We start from the raw sequence: 24,904 nt of genomic DNA, 5'->3' as shown, positions 1-24,904 counted from the left end.
TTCTCTTAGTGAGATGGCAATCAGTAAGTTCCTCCAAAGGTCATACGGGTTCAAACACAGATCGTATTTTGTCCTTTTAAACCATAAAATCAATTAAGGGCTCAAACATTCCGTTAACAGAACGCATCTACTTCAACGGCCCATATAACTAAATCAACCAAGACCAATTTTTACTATCACAATAAAAACATCCTTTTGTTAAATTGATTCACAGCCCATTGAAGAAGGCGCAGTCACGCCTTCACTGAGGATATTTAAAAGAATTATTACCTCACCGCCTCGCTGCGCTACGGAGATGTAACATTGTTGATGTTTTGTGCTAGAATGGCTTTCAGTTGTTGGTGTACAATAGATTAAGTTCAGTGAAAATGTGTCTTATCTTTAAGGCTGAACTCCAGTGCCAATGAACAATGCACCATAAGACATATTGATACCGTTTCATTGTTCCATTGTATTGATTAGCAATAATCAATCAGCAAAATCAGAGTTTAGTAACGCAAACTTTTTCTCACAGGCAGAAATGCTTCGGGAAAAGACGCAATCTGATTGGTTGCGTTAAACCTGATGGGAGGAGCCTAAGCACAACAGGTTAAATAATCAGTTAGAAAAGGTGACTGACATTAGCAACGCTAGTGCTAATGTCAGTCACCTGGCAGTATCCTGCTGACCTGCCGTGACCACAAATACATAAATAATAGTTATTATTTTGATCATTCAAGCCCGTCATTAAGTACTTAGCCCTTCCTAAAATTGCCCAGAGATTTTTTTCACCCAGCTGGTAACATCATTTCTTGCTGCAGCTATGACTGACAAATCTTTGTTCAAATATTGATATGACAAAATCTAAAGTCAGCGATCAATAAATGCTTCCATACTCACATCTGAGTCTCAGCACAAAGATCCTACTTTTCTTTTTTTTCCTGCCCTCTTGGCCCTTCCATCCATCTGAGTCTAATGTCTTTTCAGCGTGTGTGCTCATGTGTGCAGAGGGCCTCCAGTGCTGAGCTCTCCTCTAGCCCGGCTGTCCAGGCCAGGCACAATGGAGCCTGATGATTCCCCAGCCCCTCTGTGGCCTAAAGAAGTCTCCCTGCATGAGTGAAGGAAGACCACCTCAGTATCCGTTCGGGTATGTCGGACTTCGAAAAACCTCCACAGTCCTCTTTCCTCTTTTTTTCCGCAATGCTCAATTAACTTAAGTGTTTGTATCCTGACCAGCGTGACTCGTTGGTTCACTTTCCTCTGAACTCATTAACCCACATGTTCTCTAACAGTCTTTACAGGTGCCATTTGTTAAAATGAGATCTCAATCTGCATTGATCTCCACAGGGAAAGAATGATGTTGCACTATCTAATATAATAGGATGGTAAAATGGCAAGATGCCTCATGGTGGAAAACTGAATAGAAAGAGAAAATATGTAAGAAAATACCATTAAACAATAAAAAAAACAACAATATAAATTAGAGCTGCAGGCAGCGATAAACGGGCCCTGGCATTGTTCTGTGCGTCAGCGGTACTGGCAAAGAAATCTGGAGCAGAGTTGACACGATGTACAGAAGTTATAACAACAATAGAGATGTGTGACCTGAAAGCCAAGCTGGATCAAGCTCAGGCCAAACACACCAGGGACACAGACTACCTGAAGTCCCAGGTGATGAAGACTTAAGATCACTGAGAGACATCTTGAGCAGCAGACCTCTAAAACCAACAACTTTCAAATTCTGAAAGTCAAATTAGAGAAGATGAAGGCGGACAAAGAGGTGGATTCAATCCAGTCAGAGCTCCGTGCTGAAAAGGAAAAAGACAGTTTGCATGTTTGTTGGTTGGTTGTTGTAACTTTCACTATTGTCATGAGTAATGTAAAACATGTGCTTTGGTAGATGTATACATGAGGAGACAAGCACTTTCATATCTATCAATCCTTGAAGCATTTAGTTCTAATTTGCACTCTATATCCTGAAAATAAAAGATCTCTACTTAGGTGGGCTCAGATGATTTTATGTGCTAATTTTATTTATTTTATTTTATGTCCAAATATATAGTTGTTTTGGTCTGGAGTTACATGTTGGTAAGACAAAGAAAATAATTAAATGAAAAACACCTGATCATGTTTTTCAGCAACATTTCCCAGGTATATTTAGTGTCACAGCCGAAAATTCAAGTTTTTATAGTAAAGAAGAAGATTAAAGCTGCAAGCGGCTACGAACAGGCCCTCGAACCTTCCCACACGTCGGGGGTGCTGGAGGGAACAACGAAACAGGAAGTCCACCCCAGGTAGAGGATTGGGTGAAACACACGACAACATGGGATATGGTGAGAGAGACAGATAGCGAACGGTGGAGAGACAACAGAAGGCAGAAAGGCAGGAAACTCAACTAACCCCTGGGTCCAGAGGAGGCAGCCTCATCTCCATGCTCTTCAGCCACTCTCTCAGTGCTGTGATCTGACCCCTGAACTCACACTGCCATTGACTCAAGTCCTCCACGTTCCTCCTAAAACAGAGACGAGTGTTAGTAAGTTAATATTGATCCCTCTTTTAAAATCAAATGTATGAAATCAAGTTAGCAAAATGGAACACATGCACTTATAAGAATAATCTAATCAAGCCAAACAAAATATACATATCACCTTATTATTACTTGGTTTGAATAGAGATTTGGTAATGTGTTTTTTTTCTGTAATGAGCAACATAATTTATTATTTAGATCACATTTATAGTGATACGCCGTATTTGTAGAATAACATTAGGACTCTGAATGCTAATTCCTACTTGAAATTTGTATAATTGTGATGACAGGAAGCAATAACATCTCATTAGGGAGGCATCTGCTCTCTCTCTCTCTCTCTCTCTCTCTCTCTCTCTCTCTCTCTCTCTCTCTCTCTCTCTCTCTCTCTCTCTCTCTCTCTCTCCACTGGGCAGGAACCTTAGTTTTCTTGTTTCGGTCTGCTGCAATTAGATGTTTTACACTGTGTGCTCAATTCACAATTCATACTAGCTCTGTCTTTGTGTCGCGGGCGAATGCAGACGCACCGGTCTGCTAAGCCAATACAATTGACCAACTGTCGTCACAGGCTGTACATTCTCTTTTAATCTGACTGTTGGTGGCCACTTTCAATCAAGACCGTATATATTTGCTTAAATATAAGTTTAAGTCTTAAGTATCTGCATGTGTGATGGGCCATTAGTACTTATATTGGACATAATCTTAGTATTTCTTTTAAGGTTGGCTATTTAACTTACAAATGTTATAATTTGTCAATTTATGATGGATGCAAGCAACCTATTATTGTGGCAACTATGAATGACAATATCATAGGTTAGCCTACCCATACACCTGATCCTGTGACGTAGGCGTTAGCGGTCCGAGCGAAGCGCTTCTTTTATCCTGCAAAGGAGAGAAATCAGACAAAACGATCCTTGTTCTTGTGTTTTGCTTACTTTCAGAGCACATCCAGCTGCTCGAGCGGGACACTTGTTCATTCAAACACTTCATGTACTGTAAACAAGACATGACGGAGCAAGTGTTCGTACGCTCGTCTCTGTGTTCTTACCTCCTCGTCTCCAGCCTCCGGCGCAGGGAGAGCCGGGAGGGACAGGGTCAGATCGGAGTAGTCAAGGGAGCTGAGCGAAGAATTCTGGGAGGTGAATGCCCCATTCCTTCTGTTGGCAGGGTCCTCCATCAAACCCAGTGGCTGATGTTGGCACATAGAGCAAAACACATCTGGTCTCAAGGAATTGGCTCTGTAAATCTACATGCATACCAGTATTGTCCAATGGAGAGGGAATTTCTAATCAGATCAGATTACATTTCAGGGAGGGGGGGGGGGGGGGGGGCTAAAACCATTATTGTCTTATCGTCAGCCTTTAAAACCTAGTCAGAGCCTCATAAATCTGACAAATGCTTAATCATCATTGTAACGATAAACCTCAGTGGGATCATGATATGATCGTTAGACTAGCAGCTGTTGGACTGTGGTCTGACCATAGGGTCTGACCTGACTCACTGGCCTCCTTAGGGATGAGTGTTTGGTTGGTCCAACATCGCCCTCATGTGGTCAACTACTGCAAAGGGAATATTCATACCACTAAACAGAGACAGACTCAGTGTGGTAAAGACGGTAGAAAATCATGGTATTACCCTTCAAATTCACGATGTGAAAGACTGCAGGCTGTTACTCTTCTTTGCATATGTCTCCTATAATAACGCATGTTTCCCAGCCTTACCTGAATGGCCTGAACAACAATAACACAGCCTTCAATTTCTCCAACTGACTGGACTATTCATACATAAATGCAGGATTCATTTATGTATGAATAAATGACGACGACGACGAGACAACTAAACTCAAATCACGAGCCGATTTAGTTTTTTGAAAATCCCTTTTTAATTTTTGCCTTTGAAAAGAGACGCAAAGCTCGACAGGTAACCCGGAAGTAATTACATTTTAAATATCCCCTCTCTGCAGCTTCCTGGTCCAGTGCTCTGTGAAAGGGGTTGGTGCTAAAGTGTGACACTCCTGTCAGTGAGCCCACCTCATGTTCACAGCAGTCTGCAGCCACTGGTGCATCCAGCAAAAGCTCCGTGGACAGCTTTTTTTGGACGTTCCTCTCTGGTCGAGTAACTTAAGGATCCCCCGTCCCTTTGACATGAAATGGTTCTAATTCTGTGGGCCCTCTGTGCATTCGTGAAGCTGACCTATGATCTGGCTTCATGGTGGAACTAAATACAACACAATCAGTGATAACTTAAGGCTGACTATTTACAAAATAATAACAAATCTGAAGCTCTGCATCCGCCTGCAGCTCCAGAGATCAATCTGAGGGGTCACGAGACAGGAAACATGGTGTGAGATTAGGAACAAATGTACAATATTCTAGAGTCAAACTTTCTGTATCTCAATGTCAATAAAACTGAAGTCATTTTATTTGGACCACAGCATTTGACCAACATTATATCTTCTCATCTTGGCCCTTTGACCTCTTCTGTTTCACCATTCAATTCAGGATTTAAGTGTGACAAATAAATCAGTGAGGTAGGAAAGTTATGCTTAGTGTTTAATAAGAATGAACCAAATGTCTCTTTATTGTTCAATTGTTATTTATTGCTTCATGAACTACACATGCTCACTCATCCCTGACATAAAAATAACAAGTAAATACATGATGTATATAACTAGGTTGTATATTAACCATAAACATCAAATATCAGATGAAATAAACTGCAATAAATACATCTGTATCAATAACCCAGATAATTAACAAAGGCACAGGTGAATATGACTAAATCTATGGTTTGAATACACCTATACTGCCATCTACTGGTGGAAACACTTTTACTTTGCGTCTCCTTACAGTCTGTGCTCTGCGTTCACTAAAGCAACAGCACAATACGGTGGAACAATACCCATCAGTGCTAACAGCAACAACTCTGTGCACAAGAATGACTTTGATTAAACTATATTATGAACTGTATCGCATCAAACAATCCACCGATTAATCGAAAACCTAATTCTTGCTGTGCACGTGGATACATGCATATTAAACTGCATGCAACACACTCCCATCGGCCCAGGTTTGTTCATTCACATTCTTTTATTTTTCTTCTACTGTTAGGTATGTGCATCACAGACTGTAAGAATTTCTTGCATACGGTCATTCTATTGCCTTGACTTTTATTTTTTAAATGTTCTTACTTCCGGGTTACCTGTTGTGCTTTGCATCTCTTTTTAGGCAAAAACAAAAAAGGGATTTGCAAAAAACAATATCGGCTCGTTATTTGAGTTTGGTTGTCTCGTTTTTGGATTCCGACAATAAAAATGAAAAAACGTCTGTGCTTTTCCGTTTTTTGGTCTAAAACTGAAATGGAAAAAAAACATGGTATTTCTGTATTTTCATTTATTCGATTAAATAGGAAAACTATCAAAACGTACATGGACCAGGTTCACAGCAACATAACGAGAGCAGGCTTTTCAAAACACTCTCGTCTCTCCAACCGTGTGAACCATACAGTCTATGAATTGGACGTTAATGTGATTCTGAACATAACTTACTCCTTTCAGATGGCAATGTTGTCTGTTTTAGGGAACTCTGATAAATTCATTCTCAGCCAGTAGAATATTAAATAATGTTAAAATAACTTTGCAGGACAAAACAAGATTTTCAAAGACGTTTTGCTTTGTCTCTCAGTTTCCATGTTTGTTTCCAATGGCTGAAAAATTGGTCAACAGTTTTCTAGCAGGCGTGGAAACCCTGATAGTAGCTGCTCTACAGCTGCTGAACTCTAATGTACCATGGAGGGATGGGAAATCGGCATTATGTGAAGCGTCTTACTTTTGTTTTCTAGTGCGTCATTAGTGCTCCTATGTGTAATTTAAGAAAGCAGCACTATAAAGCATGTTTTACTCTAAAGAATAGCTTCCGATGCATGGATAATGATGTATGAATGACAAGAGGGCCTCTTCAGAGCGTATTTATTTACAACATAGTGTTAATGGTTAGAACTTACAACATAATCCACTCACCACATCATTCAAAGCAAAACCCCGCAGCAAAACAAACCAGTTGGTTTGGGAATTGATATGTTGCAAAAGAACAATTAAATCAGCACAGGTACATCTGCAGTTTTCTTTATTTTACATCATCATTAACCCCCAAAATCATTTATAAGGTTGGTAAAACATGCAAGGCAAATGAATCCAAAAAAAACGTGATGAAAACAAATGAAAAAGATTTACAGAGGTAAAACATTTTAGAGATACAGAACAGAAAAAACGTGTGGAAAAACAACTATAGGCAAAATAAAGCATCAAGCTCTTTTTCAGTTTGCAAAGAAAATCAGTGGCAAATCAAGTGATATGAGTTAATAAGTTGATACAAGACGTACATTCATGCAAATTGCTGCTGTATCAAACATGTCGATGACTTTGGTAGGACTGGGTTTACAGAGAGATAATACAAAAATATGCTCAGTGGACTTCAGAGCAGCTCAATGAAGATGTGCTGCTCGACCACGACTGTTAATGCCAATTGAATAGAAATATTACACATGCAGATGTGTGTATGTTTGGGAGTGTTCTCTCAACAAAACAAATAATAATAAGGATATGACCACACAAATATCACTATTAGCATTCAAATAATAAATATATAAAAAAAGGTAATGAATGAAAAGTGTTCCTAGAAAGGTATCCCAAGATGGTTTCAGGTTGACTCTGCCTCAGCGCTCTTCAAATGGGATGAGCAATGGAAGAAAAGATACACTCAACGGCAGATCTAGAAATGAAAGAATGAAAGAAAAATAGCTATGAATTAAAATCAAAATAAACTGAACCATGCTGGCGGGGAAAAATAGAAGTGAAATGAAAATTGCCAAACAAATCTCGATGAACCGTAGCTTCATCTTTTGCAAATGAAATGAAAATGACAATGTTTTCAAAAAACGGTCATACACTGTACCTGTGTAACCGCGTGAGGATGACACGGACTCACAAATCCATCCGAGTTGAGAGGATTGAACGCTGCGGCCAACTCAGTGTCCGTGTTCATATGCTGGATTCTGTTGGACTGAGGCAGCTGTCAAAAAACAAGATGACAAAACAAAGGCTGTCAATTAGCAGTAAACTTTGAATAGGAACAGTTCACTAGTGATATCACCATGTGTGGGATAGGGGGGAAAATGGCAGAAATAAAAGGGCATTATCTAGGCTCTGAGATGTGATCAAAATAAAAGTGAAGAAATCAGACAAAACATAACAAAAAATTCAACTTACAAGAAGCAAAAGAACAGGACGCAGGTCTGTATGGGAGAGCAGGATGAAGTCTGACATCATCTTGGGATTAACCAGGAACACTTGACTGATGGTTAATATATAGAATCTAAAACTTGGAGTGTGTAAAACAATGAACCCAAAGGATGCAAAAGTCCACTAAATATAAATGGGCATGAGTACAAAAAAAAGACAGATGTGAAACCGGTTTCAGAATAGTCTGCATAATTTTAATTCTGGCATGTCTTTTTGTTGTTGTTGTATTGTTGCAGTGTCTCAGGTGTATTCTTACTGGGTATATTATTTAGTTACCCAGACAACATTTAACATAAAATATAACACATAACTTGTCCATACTCTATACAAACATCCAGAAATGTGAAGGCATCTATGTATTTTAGAATCTGTTAAAAAACGGTAGAACTACGTCGACGTACAGCATCTCGTTAAGTAGGAGTGTCGAAAAAGATAAAAAATAGACAAATATCCTTGAATTTCAAAAGAATACTGGAAAAATATCTCTGTTTGACATACATACAGTATATATTAGCTTCAGAAAGAACAAGTTTACAACTTTTTAACAAGTGTAAAATGAAAACTATTAAGTCACTTAAAAACAGCAGAAATGTCATGCTTTGCTTTGAAAAATATAAGCTGACTTGGTAATTAGTACTAAAGACATAAAACATAATATATATATCTATTATGTCTCCATATATGAGGCACATATGTACCCATCTGTTATCTGAAAAAAAAAAAACAATAGCCTTGGCAATTCTTGATGTGACCACATGCAGGGCAGAATAAATAAATGATATTTTCTTTGTTACTGTAACTATTTTTTTCCTATGAAAAATGCAACTGAAAAGTGCATTATTATTGTTAGTTCTTAGACACTTGGGCTATTGTTAGGAACAGAACTGGCTAATCAGTATCTGCGGCTGTAGCCACTTGAAGAGGACGTGAAGGAGGAGGAGGAGAAGTTCATGCTGAAGCCAGCATCAATGCTGCCTCTCCTGGACCCTGTTCGGGATCCGGTCCTGGAGCCACTCCGGGAGCCAAGGGCAGATCCAGGGCCACTGGCATTGTAGGGACTGTAGAGGCCTTTGCTGGATTGAGAGGAGGCCTCCAGGAGTCTCAGGCTTGTTCCTTCCTCGACCATGCTCTTGTCCATTGCGTCTTTGAAGGAGATTTTCAGTTTGGTTTTTGGACACGTTAGGTATTTAGAATAGGCATTGACATCTCTCAGTTTCTGGGCAGTGCGGGCATCAATTGTGCCCTTCCTGATAGATTCATCGAGTGTCACTCTGCTCTCGACATCGGGCTCAATAAGTCCACCAGTTAGATATTGGACCTCAAGGAAACGCTGCCCAGCTTCATAATACAACCAGCCTTTCTTCAGAGCCTGGGAGGCAGACATCTTTACTTTAGTTCTGGGGTCTTCAAATCCATTGAATGCTTTTTGAGCCAGGTTCAGGCGATCAACCATGATTTTATCCACAAGGCCTTTTTCTGCTGCATCAGCGACTGGGAATCTCTCTCCAGTTGCGGGATCAAATATTCCTCCTGTGCAGGCTTGGGCCTCCAACAATCTTTGGCCAGTGATGTTGTCTACCAGGCTTCTGTGTATGGCCTCAGTGACAGACACCTTCTCCAGTGTGTCTATGTCCAATATTCCAGCTATAGGGCCAGTCTCCTCTGCTGGGTCATTCCATATGACGGCAGGTACTTTAATGGAGGGTATGGGGCTCATGGGAGAGGAGTAGGTAGAACCAGTGGTGGAACCGAAGGAGGATGTGCGTGAGCGGAAGCCTCCCGTGTTTCCAGAAAGCATGTCAGCAAATTCTGTGATTGACAGGTTTCCAGATCGGTATGTTTCAAGGGCTTTCTCGTCAATGAGGCCACGTGAAAGAGCATCATCAACATCGTACTGTCTGCCAGACCTCCTGTCAATAATAATGGATTTGACAGTACCATCAGAGGAGGTCATTGTGATCTCTTCCCATTCGCACTCCTGCTCAGCAAGCTCCAGGTAGGTTTGGTGGTCAATGAGTCCCTTCCTGTAGGCTTCATACACAGTCATTTCTTTACCAGTCTCAGGGTCTACGATGACAACTCTGCGTTTACGAACCGAGGATTTTGAGGAGGTCTTCCTTTCCCGCTTCTTCTGTTTCAAAAGCAGGAGCACCAGCCCAGTGTCGGGATCAGTGATGCACCGCTCCATGAGCTGGAGGTAAGTCAGGTTTTCTTCAGTGTTGGGGTCAAAGAAGCCTTTGGTGTCGTCAGATGGATCTGTCAAGATCTCATTCATTTCCTCGTCAAAGAAGCCACGTTTGTAGGCCACCTCAACGGGCAGACGGTGACTTTCCTCTGGGTCAATGATTCCGCCGGTGGCAATCTGGGCTTCCAGGAGACGGATTCCATGATCTTTCAAGATGAGCCCCTTTTTCATGGCCTGGAACAGGGAGATTGTCTTGCCTGAATAGGGATCTCTATATCCTGTGACTGCACGTTCAGCAGAGAGGAGCTTGTCTTTGAATTCGGGTCCTACAATACCCATTTTCACTGCATCATTGACAGTGAGTCTGAGGTTTTTGATGGGGTCAATAACATATCCTGTGGATGCCTGTGCCTCAAGGAGTTCAAATGCTGTGCCTGGCCTGATCATGTTGTTCTTCATGGCCTGGTAAATTGATAGACGCTCTTTTGAGGACTCTAAAAATACACCAGCAATACAGCTTGTGCCCACAAGGTAGCTTGATAATTGTACGCTAACCTCCTCCATTGTAATAAGACCTTCATTCAGCGCAGTGATAGTTTCCTGGTCAATAATTTGTGAGCGGAGCAGCTCTTCTAATGTGATCTTTTTCCTCAGACCCTCGAACATCAGTCTCTTGTCTCCCAGGGAGAGTAGGCGCAACCCACCATCTAACTTGCATCTCTTGAGCAGCTGTGCATATGACAGGTCCTCGTTATTGACAGGGTCCATGAATCCCATAACACGGTCAGTCAGCTTCTCGTTGGTTTCCTTGTTGATGTAACCCCTTTGCATGGCAATGTCTGCTGGCAGATGGAACTGGAATTCTGGATCAATAATACCACCAGTGGCGGTTTGTGCCTCTAACATTTTCAGAGCATAATCCTCTGGAACAAGATCCTTTTTCATGGCCTGGAAAAGAGATATGGTTTTCCCACTGTATGGATCTTTGTATCCTGTGACTGCTCTCTCAGCTGAAAGAAGTTTATCATGGATCTCAGGGCCAACGACACCCTTACGAACAGCTTCGTCAACCGTGAGCGTTTCATTTTTAACTGGATCGACAATGAATCCTGTGGCAGCTTGTGCTTCTAGGAGGCTGAGGGCTAGTTCTGGCGTGATAAAACCTCTCTTCATTGCTTGGTATATGCTTATCTTAGAGCTTGAGTCTGTTTCGACCCCAGCAACACAGCCTGTGCCATAGAGATACTGTTTCACAGTGGTCATCTCCATTATATCACGGATGTCCCTCTTGCCCTGTTTAAGGAGGTTGTAAGTCTCCAAGTCAATGATGCGGGCATTGTAGAGCTCCTCAATCGTTATCCGTCTCCTTACAGTCTTACATGACAATGGATCATTTCTGATGACCTCTCTCTGCTCCATGATCTCAATAATAATGATGATCATCCGCTCTTTAGTGATTTTACCAGAGCGGTATTCATCCATGAGCTTCTGCCTCTCTTGCTCTGGAAGCAAATTTGAGTTCATGATTTCCCAGAGGTTCACTGGTTTATCAGCAAGGCCTTCGATTGGAATTTCAATCCGGGTGTCGGTCAGGTCACTCTGTGTTTGTTCCTCTGTGTAGAGGTATGTCTTCTCCACAACAGTTGGAGACTGAGGCTTGGAGAGTGGAAGGATGTACAGGCCTGTCTCTGGATCTCTGTTGCACTTGTCTTTAAGCTGTCGGTAAGTAACATTCTCATCGGTTTCTGGGTCTGAGAAAGCCTTGTTATCATCAGATGGTTCAGACAGGGTCTTGGCAATTTCTTTGCTGAAAATGTTCTTCTGATATGCAACATCTGTTGGGACACGGTGGCTATTTACAGGGTCAATGATTCCTCCACTAACCATCTGTGCCTCTATCAAAGGCATGGCATGTTCCTTCAGGATGAGATCTTTTTGCACTGCTTCAAAGAGGGAGATTGTGTTGCTTGTGAATGGATCTTTATAGCCAGTGACAGCTTTTTCCGCAGAAAGAAGTTTTTCATGTAGCTCTGGACCAACAAGACCTGACTTCACTGCCTCGTCTACTGTCAGGCACTGATTCCTCACTGGATCCACAAGAAACCCAGTGGCAGCCTGGGCCTCAAGAAGTGATAAACCCATGTTGTGTCTGAGGAGCTTTTTCTTCATCGCCTGATAAATGCTTATTTTCTCTTTGGTTGGCTCCAGGTAGATGCCAGCGATGCTATCGGAGCCCTGGAGATATTTATTGACATCAGGATTCTCACTGACTTGTTTGGGTGTTGTTTTGCCTTGTTGAAGGAGGTCAAAGGTTGGTTTGTCAATGATTTTGGAATCATACAGAGAGGTTGCTGGAACAGGAGCTCTAAGGCCCTTGAAGCTGGACTGTTCTCGTTTCTTGGCCTCTTTCTCATCTACAACTGTGATGACGATCTTGATTATCCTTTCAATTGTAAGCTTTCCTGACCTAAACTGTCTGAGCAAGTCAAGCCTTTGTTCCTCAGTGAGATATTCTGAGTTGATGATGTCCCAGATGGTCATCTTCCTGCCCTTAAATGGTCCAGAGTCGAGCTCCACAGTTGCCTGAGTCATAGCCTCTTTCGTCTGGGCATCAGTTAACTTTGGCTCCTCCTTTGCATTAATTGCTTCATCAGACAGAGGCAGAAGCTGGAGACCAGTTTCCTTGTCAGTGACACACTTCTTGAAGAGCTGTGAGTATGTGACATTTTCTTTTGTGTTGGGGTCAAAGAAGCGTTTAGTTTCATCAGTGGGACTGTTCAGAATTTGTTTCATCTCGTCATCAAAATAATTTCTCTTGCAGGCCACATCATGAGGAATGTGATGGCTCTTCACTGGATCAATGATACCACCAGTGGTCATTTGGGCATCAAGCAGTCGGATTCCTTGTTCTTTAGGTATGAGATCTTTTTTCATTGCCTGGAACAAAGATACAGTCTTCCCGGTGTAAGGATCCTTGTAACCTGTAACGGCTCGCTCTGCAGACAGGAGTTTTTCATGCAGCTCAGGACCAACCACACCTGCTTTGACAGCTTCATCAACAGTGTACTTCCGATTATGAACAGGGTCAACCACATAGCCTGTTCCTGCTTGGGCTTCAAGCATATTCAAGGCAGGCCCTGCCCTCATCACGTCTTTCTTCATAGCTTGATAGAAGGACATTGTCTCCTTGGATGAGTCAATCATTACACCTGCAATGCAGTTTGTACCCTTCAGTGCTTTGTGGACAGGCTCCATTTCAGACACTTCCTTAACTGTCTTTTTGCCCTTGTGCAATTTGTTGAAGAGGTCTTTGTCAATGATTTTGGATTCCAGGAGTTCAGTGGCAGGTACAGGTGCTCTCAAACCATCAAAGGTAATCTCATTCTTCTTCTCTTTGTTCTCTGCCACAGTAATGACAATCTTAATGATTTTTTCGATTGTGATTTTCCCTGTTTTATATTGACGGAGAAGGTCCTTTTTCTGCTCCTCAGTGAAGTACTCAGAATTGATTATTTCCCAAATGGTGATATTCTTTCCTTGGAATCGCCCGAATGGCACAGACACAGTGGTCTTGCTGAACACATCCTTGGTCTCCTCCTCTGTGTATATACTTGAGCACTGAGCAGCTTTGTCTGTGATTGGCAGGAGTAGCAGATTGGTCTCAGGGTCCGTAGTGCATCTCGCCATCAGCTCAGAATATGTCAACGGTTCCTGAGTGCTGGGGTCAAAGTATCCCTTTGTGTCATCTGAAGGTTTCTCCATAATCTTATTCATTTCAACATCATACTGTCCCTGTTTGTAGGCAATTTCATTGGGTAAACGGTGACTATTGATAGGATCGACGATGCCACCAGTTGCAAGCTGAGCCTCAAGGACTCTGATGGCGTGATCACGTTCGATCAGACCCTTCTTCATAGCTTCAAAGACAGAGATCTTTCCACCAGTGTATGGATCTTTGTAGCCAATAACTGCCCTCTCTGCTGAAAGCATTTTGTTGTGCAGTTCAGGGCCAATCAAGTCTTCCTTGACAGCCTCATTAACAGAAAGTTTCTGGTTCTTAATGGGATCTAAAATGTAACCCGTGGCTGCTTGAGCTTCAAGAAGGATCATGGCTGTGCCAGGAGTAATCTTCTTCTCTTGTGATGCTTGATAGATTGACATTGTTTGATTCGATGGTGTCAAAACTCCAGCAATGCAATTCTTTCCTCTCAGAGTTGTTTTAAGTTTGTCAGTCTTAGCAAGCTCTTGAACAGTTGTCTTGCCTTTTTGTAGCTTTTCAAACTCCTTCTTGGATAAAAGGCCAACATCATGAAGTCTGCTTGCAGGTACCTTGTCACGTATGCCGTCAAAAGCCAAGGGATCTGGTTTCTTCTCCCCACTGTCTAGGGCATCACTGGCATTTCGTCCATTGTAAACAGCCTGTGTCGTTGCAATATTTTTAATACCGATGAGTGTTTTGTCAGGGACTTTATCAGTGTGTTGGTCTTTCGTTGCTTCCTCAAGCTGCTGCAGCTTATTGCGCAATTTCTGGTTCTCTTCTTCAAGAATCCTTTCCTGCTCTAGTCTCTTCTTCTCCAGTTCTTGCATTTCTTTTTGCTTGTTCAGCATATCCTTCTCAGCCTCTTTTTGTTTATTGAGGGCCTCATCCATGGTAGCGTGGAGTTTCTTCTTCTCCTCCTCCATCTGTTGTCTCTGGCGTTCCTGTTCGTCTTTGAGAGCTTTGCCCTTTTTTAATTCCTCTTCAAACTGGCTCTCCAGCCTCTTTTTCTCATCTTCAATGAGCTTCTCCTTCTTCAAAAGCATCTCCTTTTCTGTCAGGAATGTCTGCTGGAGCACCGTCTTCTCATGTTCAATTTGTTTCTGCTGTGCATCAGCCATCTGATAAAAAAAATAGAAAAAGTAAGTTACAATTGGCATATAGGTGAAGAACATATTCTGTACATATTTTCTTTATCAAAATTGTTTATTTTGTATATTTAATTTGTAATGGATACAATTTGTACAATGCACTCTGCTTATGCATAGGAAGATAAAATATTGTTCAAATTTGATTGTGCAGCTTTTGTATATATATATATATATATATATATATATATATATATAAAAATCCAGAATGTCTTTCCTCAACTAGCAAAAAATGCAGAGCAAAAAAAGTAATTGATTAAAATAAATAAAAAGAATTTGGACTGCAATTTGTCTGCATAGACATTACCTACGTTGATTATCACTTTCAATTAATTGTAAATGTAATGTATATATAATTAGAGACTAAATTCACCATCTTCATTTTAAAAAGAGTGGAGTGGACTGTGTAACCTCATATAATGTATCTGTAAAGTAAGTAAAGTAAGTAGGAATTTGTTGGTGGCTCTGCTTATTAGGAGGTCACACTGGACTGAAATAGAATTACAAAGAACCCTGTAAAAAGATTTGGTAACTCTACAGTGACTCTGAAAGCTCAACACACTGTAAATTAGGAAAACAAATGAAACCCATTTTGCCTCGTTTTAAACCATTAATTAAACAATTTGCAATTTATTTTTGTCCTGTACTTGGTGACAATTCAGAAAATAACTTCAGCCAGCTGACATAACGTTATCCTGTTTCACAATTAATCATTGTGTATTTTGTCAGATTATTTGAATTGGCAGGCTAATAATAAGATAATGGCAAACACAAGGTTAACAGGAGTGATCTGCAATGACATCTGAATGTTGCGATCTCAATGTTTAAATGAACCAAAAAATCGTAACTACATTTAAGCTGATTTTCCAACACCAGCGACGAATAGCCAACTTCAATGATGTTATAAGCTAAAAACTAAGGCAACAACATACGTGCCCCAGCTGTGTGCATACATGTGTTGATGCTTTTAATGGTTTTAGGTTTTATGCACTTTGAATTACCTTGTTGTAGAATTGTGCTATACAAATAAACTTGCCTTGCCTTACATTTTTAGTCTTGGAAACACTCTCCATTGAGTTGTGCGCTGCAATATTTGTAGCACATTTCCATATTTGGTTGTTTTCTGTACTTGCATTGGGTTTCTGTCTTTGGTTACGTTTTCTGTATTTGCAGCACGTTTCTGTATTTGGTTATGTTTTCTGTGTTTGGTTGGGTTTTCTCTTTTGCAGTGCGTTTCTGTTCTGTTGTGCGTTGAGCTCTCAGGGCCACCGTAGTGCTCTGCCTGGAAGTGCTACAAATCAGTTGAGAAAAGCCACTGACATGGTCAATTTGGATTACGATGAACTAGATTTGATGAAGTCCAGTTTTTGTATAAATCCGAAAGCTTTTACAAACCGACAATGAAATTATAACATATTGTCCAAAATTGTGGTAACCATAAATTGGCAAAATGTCTTGCATGCTCTCACTTGTGTTGATTGTAGAGTTTTTTGCATTATTTGATGTGTTGCAACAGAGAATACATTTTGTTGCATAAGAATTTACTGCTAAGTATATACCAGAAATCTTGTGTTCGTTGCATTCTAAGGTTTTACACACAGATTCACCTGATACATTACTTATAGTAAATGGCAAGGATTAGAATTCAGGACACATATAATTAGCATAAGATAAACAGTTTGCAAGGATCTCGGATAGTGTCCTTTCAAATAGTTAAATATTAAAGGAATACTCCACTGTTATTCACTTTTACCTCTCTGTATTCTATTGATTCCAATGATCACATCAACAAAGCTCCAAATTCAGTGTATTGTATATACTATTGCTATTATCTCCTCTTCCACTAGATGTGATGGCTAAACCGAGGAGTGGGGGGATGTGGACGACGCCAACATATACTTGTCAACAAGTAAGAAAGCTCAATAGGTATGGTGAGATCTCTGGTAAATGTTTTAGAACGTCTATGTTGGTGACAGAGTTTTGCTTGCCTGAAAAGTACAAATACGTATATTTGTCGGGGTAGAGGCCGGTTTGGTGGAGATTTATGCATATTTGAACGCAGCATTCCAGATTAAATCTGGGCATTGTTACAAATGGGATGGTTACTGAAGGTAACATTTTCTCAGCCACTAATGGGGTTGGTCTTTTCGTCCTGCAGCCAATATTCAAGGTTTGGCTATGATCGAGGATCAATGCAGTGGAACATTCCTTTAAAACTCATTGAGCACCGGCACAAATCTCCCTAGCGGTTTGGGGGGGGGGGGGGGTCTTGTAAATCCGGATGTAGTGTAATGCAAGGTTCTCTCTCTAATCACACTTAAGTTTAACATTTTGACTAAATTGCGAATGGACTATCATATTTTTTAGTAATTTGAGTTTTGAAATGGAACAGAGATATGAAGCATGTCTCAAAATGAAGAAACATTCCAGGGTAAGAGGGGACATTCAGGATATGATCTGCATGAGCACAGTGCACTGTAAAAAAAAAATTAAATCAAAATCATATTTAAAATCAAAAGATATGGTTTTTATGATTAGTATAATAAGAGAAAGGAATAGAGGAAATTTAAAAGAAAGAAGTGGATTAGTTTTCAGAAAGTTAACAATGACATAAGCTGCTCTGTTATGCCATTTTTGACACAATACCTCTTTAGATTTATTTTGAAGTTCTTCTGCCTCCTTTTTCAGTCTAGCCTTCTCCTTCTCTAGGTCTGCGATTGCGTGGCGTAAATCGCCAGCCTCTTTGCTGGTATTCGCTCGCTCGAATTCCAGTTTTTCCACTGCAGTCATTTTTGCTTTGGTGTCTATCTCAGTCTCATGAAGACGGGCAGCAATATTATCAGCTTGTTTCTTGAATTTCTTTGCCTCCTCCTCAGCTTTGGCCTGGGCTTCGCTGAGCTGAGAAACCTGAAGTTTGAGTTTTTCGGCTTCAGCTACAATCTCCAATTGCCTTTTCCTCTCCGCTTCAAGGGACTTCTGGTATTCCTCCGTCTCGTCTTCCAGACGCTGTTGCATTAGCTGCTTGTCCTCCAGCAGCTTTTGAGCCTGCTCCTGAGCCAAGTCCTTCTGTCTTTGGAGCATCTCTGCCTCAGCTCGAAGTCGCGATGCCTCCTGTATGGCCTGCATTTTCTCCTTGAGCATTTTCTCTGCAAGAGCTCGTTGCTGATTGAGGTCGTCTTCTGCGATCTGTCTCAAGCGTGCAGCCTCTTGGGATTCTACACTAAGTCTGGCAGCATCCTCTGCGAGCCTTTTCATGTTTTCAGCCTCATCGGCAAGGAATTTCTGGGAGTTGTCTTTGTCTTTCTTGATGAGGCGTTGATTTTCCTCCTCGATTCTGATTTTCAGTTTGAGCAGCTCCTCCATCTGAACCTTGACTTTGAAGAGCTCCTCCTCCACCTGGCCCCGTTGTTTGACAGCATCATCAACCTCATCCTTCAAGCGCTGCAGCTCTTCATCCAGGACAGATTTCTGCTTATCGGTATCGTCGAGCCTAAGTTTAACCTTTGTGAGCTCTTGCTCCACTTGGAACTTCTGTTTCAACGTTTGCTCTGCCAGTTTTTTGTGCTTTGCCATTTCAGCGTCGGCCTGTTGCTTCTGCTTGAGTGCTGCACTTTCTGCCTGAGCTCGCTTAGCAGCTTCAAATTCAGCCTCCTTCCGCAACCTTTCCGCATCCTCCTGAGCTTTGGCTTGGATTGCAGCTTCTTGCTCAGCAGCTGCCTTCTGCCGCTCTGCTTCCTCCGCTTGTTGACGAAGCAGAGCTGCCTCCCTCTCTGCCTTCTCCTTGGCAGCCTCTGCCTCCTTGGCCAGCTTCTTGGCGTTCTCATACGCTTCCTTAAGCTTCTTCTGCATGATGCTGTCTTCCTTCTGTTGGGCAAGGACACTTTGGGCTTGCTGCTCAGCTGCACTGCATTTCAGGGATGCTTGTTCGGCTGCAACAATCTGTTTGTCCGCTTCAATGTCGGCCAAGTCTTTCTGCCTCCTGGCCTCTTCTGCTTTCTTTTTCAGGCGGGCGAGCTCTTCTTGGGCAATCTTGCATTGTCTGGCTGCCTCTTCCTCCGCAGCGGTGATCTTCTTAACCTTCTCCTCTGCTTCCCTCCTCCTCTTCTCCTCCTCAAGGGCAAGCTTCCTCAGGTTCTCCGCCTCCTCCTCGGTTCTTAGTTTGCTTTGTTGAGTTTCCTCTGCAATGTTCTTCAGTTTGTTCAGTTCCAGCTCCAGATCAAGTTTTCCAGATGAGGCCTTTTCAAAGTTGAGCTTCAGAATTCGGATTTCTTCTTCGACAACTCGCCTCTGTTTCAGTGTGTCGTCCACTATTGCTTTTTGTCTTTCCATTTCAGCCTCAGATGATTTTTTGAGGAGGACGATCTTTTCCTCGATCTCTTGCTTGTGCTGGTTAGCCTCGTCTTCGAGAGCTTTCCTCTGGTAAGCCTCATCCTCGGCTTGACGGCGGAGTCTTTCGTTTTCGGCCTCTTTCTCTTTCAGGGCGATTTCAGCCTCTGTTTTCGAACGAGTGGCGTCGCTGATCGCAGCCAGCTTCTCTTTGAGAATCCTCTCAGCCTCTGCTCTCTGACGAGCTGCTTCTTCCTCAGCAACTTGCCTCTGATGCTTGGCCTCCTCTGCGATGGCTCTAAGCTTGCTTGCTTCCTCAGCCACGTCCCTCATCTTGCTGGCTTCAGCCTCAAGAAGTTGTTTGCTCCTCTCCGTGTTGGACATGGTCTCCTTTTCCGCCTTGGACTTAAGTTGAATGAGTATATCCATTTCACTCCTCACTTTGGCCAGCTCATCCTCCAGCTGTTTCCTTTGTTGCTGTGCTGCGATGACTTCATTCTTCAGGCGATAAAGTTCATCTTCAAGGAGGGATCTCTGCTGTTCTGCGTTGTCAAAGTCGGCCCTGAGTCGAATCAGTTCCTGTTCTGCAGTCAGCTTCTGCTGAGCCGTGCTCTCGGCTACCTTCCGCTGCCTATCGAGCTCTTTCTCGGCCATCTCTTTCTGCTTCAGGGCCGACTCTTCAGCTTTGGTTCTCTTTTTGGCCTCACGCTCGGCCTCCTCCTTTTGTTTCTCAGCATCTTCTTGAGCAAGGCTCTTTTTGTGAGCTTCTTCCTCAGCCTGGAGTCTTAGACGGAGGGCTTCGTTAGCTTTTTGCCTCCACTTCTCAAGCTCTCTCTCCGCCTCTTCTCTGGCATTTATCGCATCCTCCTGTTGTTTCTTGAGATGTGCTGCTTCTTGCTGCAGCTGAAGGACAGCGCCATGTTCTTGTTTGAGGGATTCTTCCAGCTTCGAGGTCTTTTCCACAAAGGAGCTCTGTTTGCTCTGGAGCTCCGCCGCGGCGCTCTTCTGGGCTGCCACGTGGGCAACCTTGATTTGTCTCTCCTTTTCAATCTCTGCTTGCTTCACTTGCCTTTCAGCTTCCTCGGCCTGCCTCTTGAGATTTTCAAGGTCTTCCAGAGCTTTCTGCTTTTGCTTAGCAGCTTCTTTCTCTGCCTCAGATTTGCATTTGAGTTGCTCCTCTGCTATGCGCTTTTTCTGGGTCTCTTCATTGACTTGTCTGTGGAGCTTCTCGGCTTCTTCCTGGGCGGCCTTTCTGAGTCGCTCAGCTTCGGCTGCTCTGTCACGAAGCTGCTTGAGCTCAGATTCCGCGGCAGACTTTTGTTTTACCGTTGTCTCAAGTTGGATCCTGATGAGGTGGATTTCCTCCTCAATCTTGGTCCTGCTGTGAAGAGCCTCATCCACCTGTTGGCCTTTGTCCTTGATCTGCTGCTCTGACAGATTTTTGAGCTCCTGCAGTTCCAGCTGGATGTTGTGCTTTTGCTTCTCTGCATCTACAGCAGCAATGTCTCTCCTGCTAACTTCCTCCTGCATTTTGAGCTTCAGCTCTTGAGCCTCTGTCTGAGCTTTGGCAATGGCCTTTGCGTGAGCTGCAGCTAACTGCTTCTGTTTGTCTAACTCGGCCTGCATCTCGGCCATTTTTTTCTGCTCTTCCGCTTTGAGTTTCTTTGCAGCTTTCTGCATTAGTGGAGGCAAATGGTAAAGAAAGGATTATAATCAAGCATGACATGTTAAAGGTAGCACTGTACATTAACTAGCTCAAAACGGTGTGGATTAAAATTGTAATTACTACAGTAATCACAGCCAAACCACACCGGAATAAGAGCAACTTAATGTACTGTATTACCGAGGCAATGTTAATGTTAATGTTAGCTCAAAGATCAAACACTGGACACAAATTAGATGCACATTCATCAAAGTGATGTTAAATTCACGATGCAATTAATAAAATGAATGAGAAGGCAATTCAGGGAAAAAAAATGGTTGACGGGGATGAATGAATGGATCAATGTATGGAAACAAAATATCACTTCACAACACAGCAAGAAAACCATATGGCATGCGACTGTAGCTGTTTCTAACTTTCAAAACTGCCTTATAATTGTGATTCCAATATAATATTGTATGTCTACAATTTTGCTTTAATTCTTAACAAATTGTTGAAATGTTATTTTTTCCAATATGTACTGCATAAGTGGGAGGAAAAGCCATTTCCAACACACAGTTATTGTCACTATTTTAATAATTTTTTTAGGTGGGTTTCTGTCGTTTCACATGAAACTATATTTTCAAAATAAGAACTACATGTTTCACACCATTCACATAGACTAGCTTTTATCTCATCCATGCACTCGGGGTTCTTTAAATCACTATTTGCCACAACATGGAATGGAAAGGAAAAGGCAAAGTCAAGGACAACGGGTTCAGATGACGAAACCCGTTTATAGATGCAGGAAGTGTAAGAAGCACTGTAAACGTGGGTTTAAAAGAACACTGAGTACATAGTGTGAGTGAGGAAGTGTGGATAGCGACTGTAACTCTATAAAAGGCTGCAGTGAAAGCAAGGAAATAAATATGCCATGAAAAGCCATAGCGCAGTGCGAGAGAGACACAGATGTTAGGATGACAGAGGGAATGGAGAGACAGTAGAACCACTGTGAATAATTTACCTCTTTAATGCTCAAACAAGTTAAGCATTCATCATGGCAAAGCACTGGCAAGCAGTTAAGAGGAGCAAAGAAACAAACAAAACATTAGGGTTAGAAAATAATGTAAAACTTTAAACTTGTGTTAATTTAGGGGGCAAAGGAGGACTGAAAACCGCGATAACCAGGCCGAAACACTTTGATTCTAAGGAAAGGAAGTGGCCAGAAAGGTAAGAAAGGAATGAGAAATGTAGTGAAAGAAAGAACCCCTAACTCTACACCTACATCACAATACACACAATGAATGGAGATGAGGTAGCTACACGCACACACAGCGTGCCGTATTGATTTAGTCTAGTTTTAGACTGCATTGAGAACTAATGTTAACGTCTCAATGCAACAGAAAGAATAATCAAATAAAATCCTATATTTTCTTGAATGTAAACACACTCAAACCTCATGCATCATGTTTGTTTGCAATGAATTCATTTGGCGATATTTTTCTTCAGTGTCTCATTAATCCTTGAAAGCTGAAAGCTTCTCCAGCACATAGATCAGCTACAGTATGCCAATGTTTCAAGCGCAACCAGTGCAAAGGAACCGTTTGTCACCCGTACATTAATGTGATGTGTGTGTGTGTGTGTGTGTGTGTGTGTGTGTGTGTGTGTGTGTGTGTGTGTGTGTGTGTGTGTGTGCGTGACACACAGTGCGTGCATGCATGTGTTTCTGTGATCGGCGGGTGATCTCGTTTTGTTGGTCGGTTGATTATTTGGTTGGGTTTGGTTAGGTTAATGTTAGAATTTAGTTTGTTTGGGACCCTCAGCCAGTTGTGACGCACCTCCTCGTCCTCCAGGCGGCGCTGCGTGTCGGTGATGAACTTGATGTACTGACTAGTCAGAGTCATCAGCTCACTGTACCGGGTCCTCAGTGTTACGTACTGATTACGGGGAGAGACAAACAAAAAACATCGGTGTCATTTACGGTGAAATTGGTTAACGGTTAAGTCATCCTTTATCAGAGCTGTGTTCTACAAGCTGCATCCAACACGGAAACAAACCTCCTGAATGATGTTGTCAGAGGCTGAATCCAGTTTGGATTTCTTCAAGGGAGAAGCAAGAGGATCCACATGGGCTTCGTAGGCAACCAACTGGAGTTCATAGTCCTGATTGGAAAAAAAGGGTAATTCTCCATACATTAGTATTGCTCCAAATTACAATATTTACAACAATGAAAACTGTTGTTGCTGTTTATGCTCACCTTGATAGTATTAATGTATGCTTTAGCATATTTTTGACACTCATCAACGTTGTCCTTGTTATTCTCAATCTCCTCCAGCAGTTTCTGTTTTGAAAACAGGTTTTAATGAATTAGTTGAGCTCACGTGAAAATAAATAATACTGCTGAGAAATGAGAATGCTGGTTTAATATACCCTCTCCTGGGTCAGTTGTTCATTCAGAGTTTTGCTGTCGGTGATGGACACGGCCTGGATCTTCTCCTGCCTTTGCTTGGCGTCAGAAATCCAGCGGATCAGCCAATCGTAGCTCTCGCGATAGTAGCCGAGCTGGCGGCCGAGCTGCTCCAGCTCTCTCTGGCGGATGTCCATCTGGGAGAACACGGCCTTCCAGCGGTCCTGAAGACCGGACAGGAGCTGGCGGTAGTGGTCCAGCTCGACGTCCCGCTCGCTGTGCACGCGCGACATCTTGTTGCTCACTGCGGTGGCCTTCTTCAGCTCTTCTTCCAGAGAGTCGAACACTGGCTGTTGACCCTCAGCCTCCGCTCGCATTTTCTGCAGATTTCATAAGAACAGAAAAAGGCCAGTCAGCAGCGCGCAGACAAGGTCAAGGTCACCGGTTAGGCTGAACTACTTAACGGGAACAGTTCTCAATTGGCTCATAGGAGGATTTGCATTTTTTTCTGTATGCAAATATGAGAAAATTCTCCTCCACAAGAAGTTGACACCTACTAAAAAAATATGCTGTTTACCTTAAGCTTTGCTCTGTAAGCCTCTACTTCTTTGCCATCGCCTGGCACGGTGTGAACCTCGCGCAGACAGTCCTCATACTGCTTGAGAACCCCCTCAGCACCCTGTGTGTTACGGATGACCATTTCCACCGTCTTCAGCCTGGGACAAGAAACAAAAGAGTAAATACATGAGCAAAGGGGCATCGGTGCATTTCTTCATTCTCATTTAACTTTGACTGGGGACTCACTTCTCGAGATAAACCGAGGAGAGCATGTGGGTGTGATCCATCTTCTGCACGGTGATGTCAAGCTCTGAGCGCAGAACAGGAGCCGAGGCAGACTGCTGTGGGGAGGCCAAGACCTCTTGTGTCCTCACAGACACCTTATCAAGGTCCTTCTTGAGGCTCGTGAGCTTCACCTGGACTTTCTGCACAACAGAAGAAGACAACAATAGTTAGCAACATGTCAGAGGAGTCATAACCTCTTAAACATGGGGGGGGGACGACAATCAAAGAAATCCCAACCAGACTATTATGAGGAGCAGATTCCAAAAATGTGCTTCAAGGCACCTTTATAATTTAAAAGGAACAGTCTCAGGTCAGCAGGCACCTGAGCAGCAGCCAGACGTCGTACTGAAATCTCTGCAACTCTCTCTGAACTGCTACAAATTCCAGACCTTAAAGCGATTACAGTTCTCTGCGGTATCTTCACACTCTGAGCTACACTTATTGAAGCTCTTACTCCAATCCTACAGTGTGCGCCCAGTGGTTTAGTTCCATCATTACTCAGGGGAATTCCATCATTACTCAGGGAATTAGGGAATTTGCTAATTAGAATTAGCAAATTCCCATTTTTACCTTCCTCTACTTTCATCTTTCCCTCTTTCCTCTTTGTAGATGGATTTGTTTTTGCCTCTAGAGCCTTACTTTACTTCCAGAGATGTTACCATCAGATACTCAAACAGTGTCACGAGGGTCAGCCAAATGTGCGCAATTGAGATTTAGCCCTTGAGATAATCATCAACGCCCATGATTCAAGCCCATAGGCACTGATGTCTAATTAATATGGTCATGTAGTGTAA

The 24,904-nt window shown here is 42.4% G+C and overlaps 1 protein-coding gene across 4 annotated transcripts in view; it reads right to left on the bottom strand.

Annotated features, from left to right (window-relative positions):
- Positions 1–6,454: 6,454 nt before the first annotated feature.
- The window catches only part of LOC137887227 (plectin-like), a 114,666-nt gene continuing 96,216 nt past the window's right edge, over positions 6,455–24,904 (bottom strand). For 3 of the 4 annotated variants that reach the window (XM_068730060.1, XM_068730061.1, XM_068730062.1), the window contains 10 exons: positions 24,072–24,250; positions 23,845–23,983; positions 23,291–23,647; positions 23,118–23,201; positions 22,918–23,022; positions 22,699–22,797; positions 17,539–20,892; positions 7,770–14,865; positions 7,456–7,572; positions 6,455–7,272 (listed from right to left, as the gene is read on the bottom strand). In XM_068730060.1, the coding sequence (XP_068586161.1) occupies positions 8,695–14,865; positions 17,539–20,892; positions 22,699–22,797; positions 22,918–23,022; positions 23,118–23,201; positions 23,291–23,647; positions 23,845–23,983; positions 24,072–24,250 (10,488 nt within the window). In that variant the 3' untranslated portion in view covers positions 6,455–7,272; positions 7,456–7,572; positions 7,770–8,694. The remainder of the gene's footprint in view (positions 7,273–7,455; positions 7,573–7,769; positions 14,866–17,538; positions 20,893–22,698; positions 22,798–22,917; positions 23,023–23,117; positions 23,202–23,290; positions 23,648–23,844; positions 23,984–24,071; positions 24,251–24,904) is intronic. The other variant, XM_068730063.1, reaches the window with a different exon arrangement.

This window comes from Cebidichthys violaceus, unplaced genomic scaffold (genome assembly GCF_023349555.1).
Source record: "Cebidichthys violaceus isolate CVI_PGR_0920_01 unplaced genomic scaffold, fCebVio1.0.p SCAF_49, whole genome shotgun sequence".
Taxonomy (NCBI): domain Eukaryota; kingdom Metazoa; phylum Chordata; class Actinopteri; order Perciformes; family Stichaeidae; genus Cebidichthys; species Cebidichthys violaceus.
This window is presented reverse-complemented; position numbering and strand designations above follow the sequence as displayed.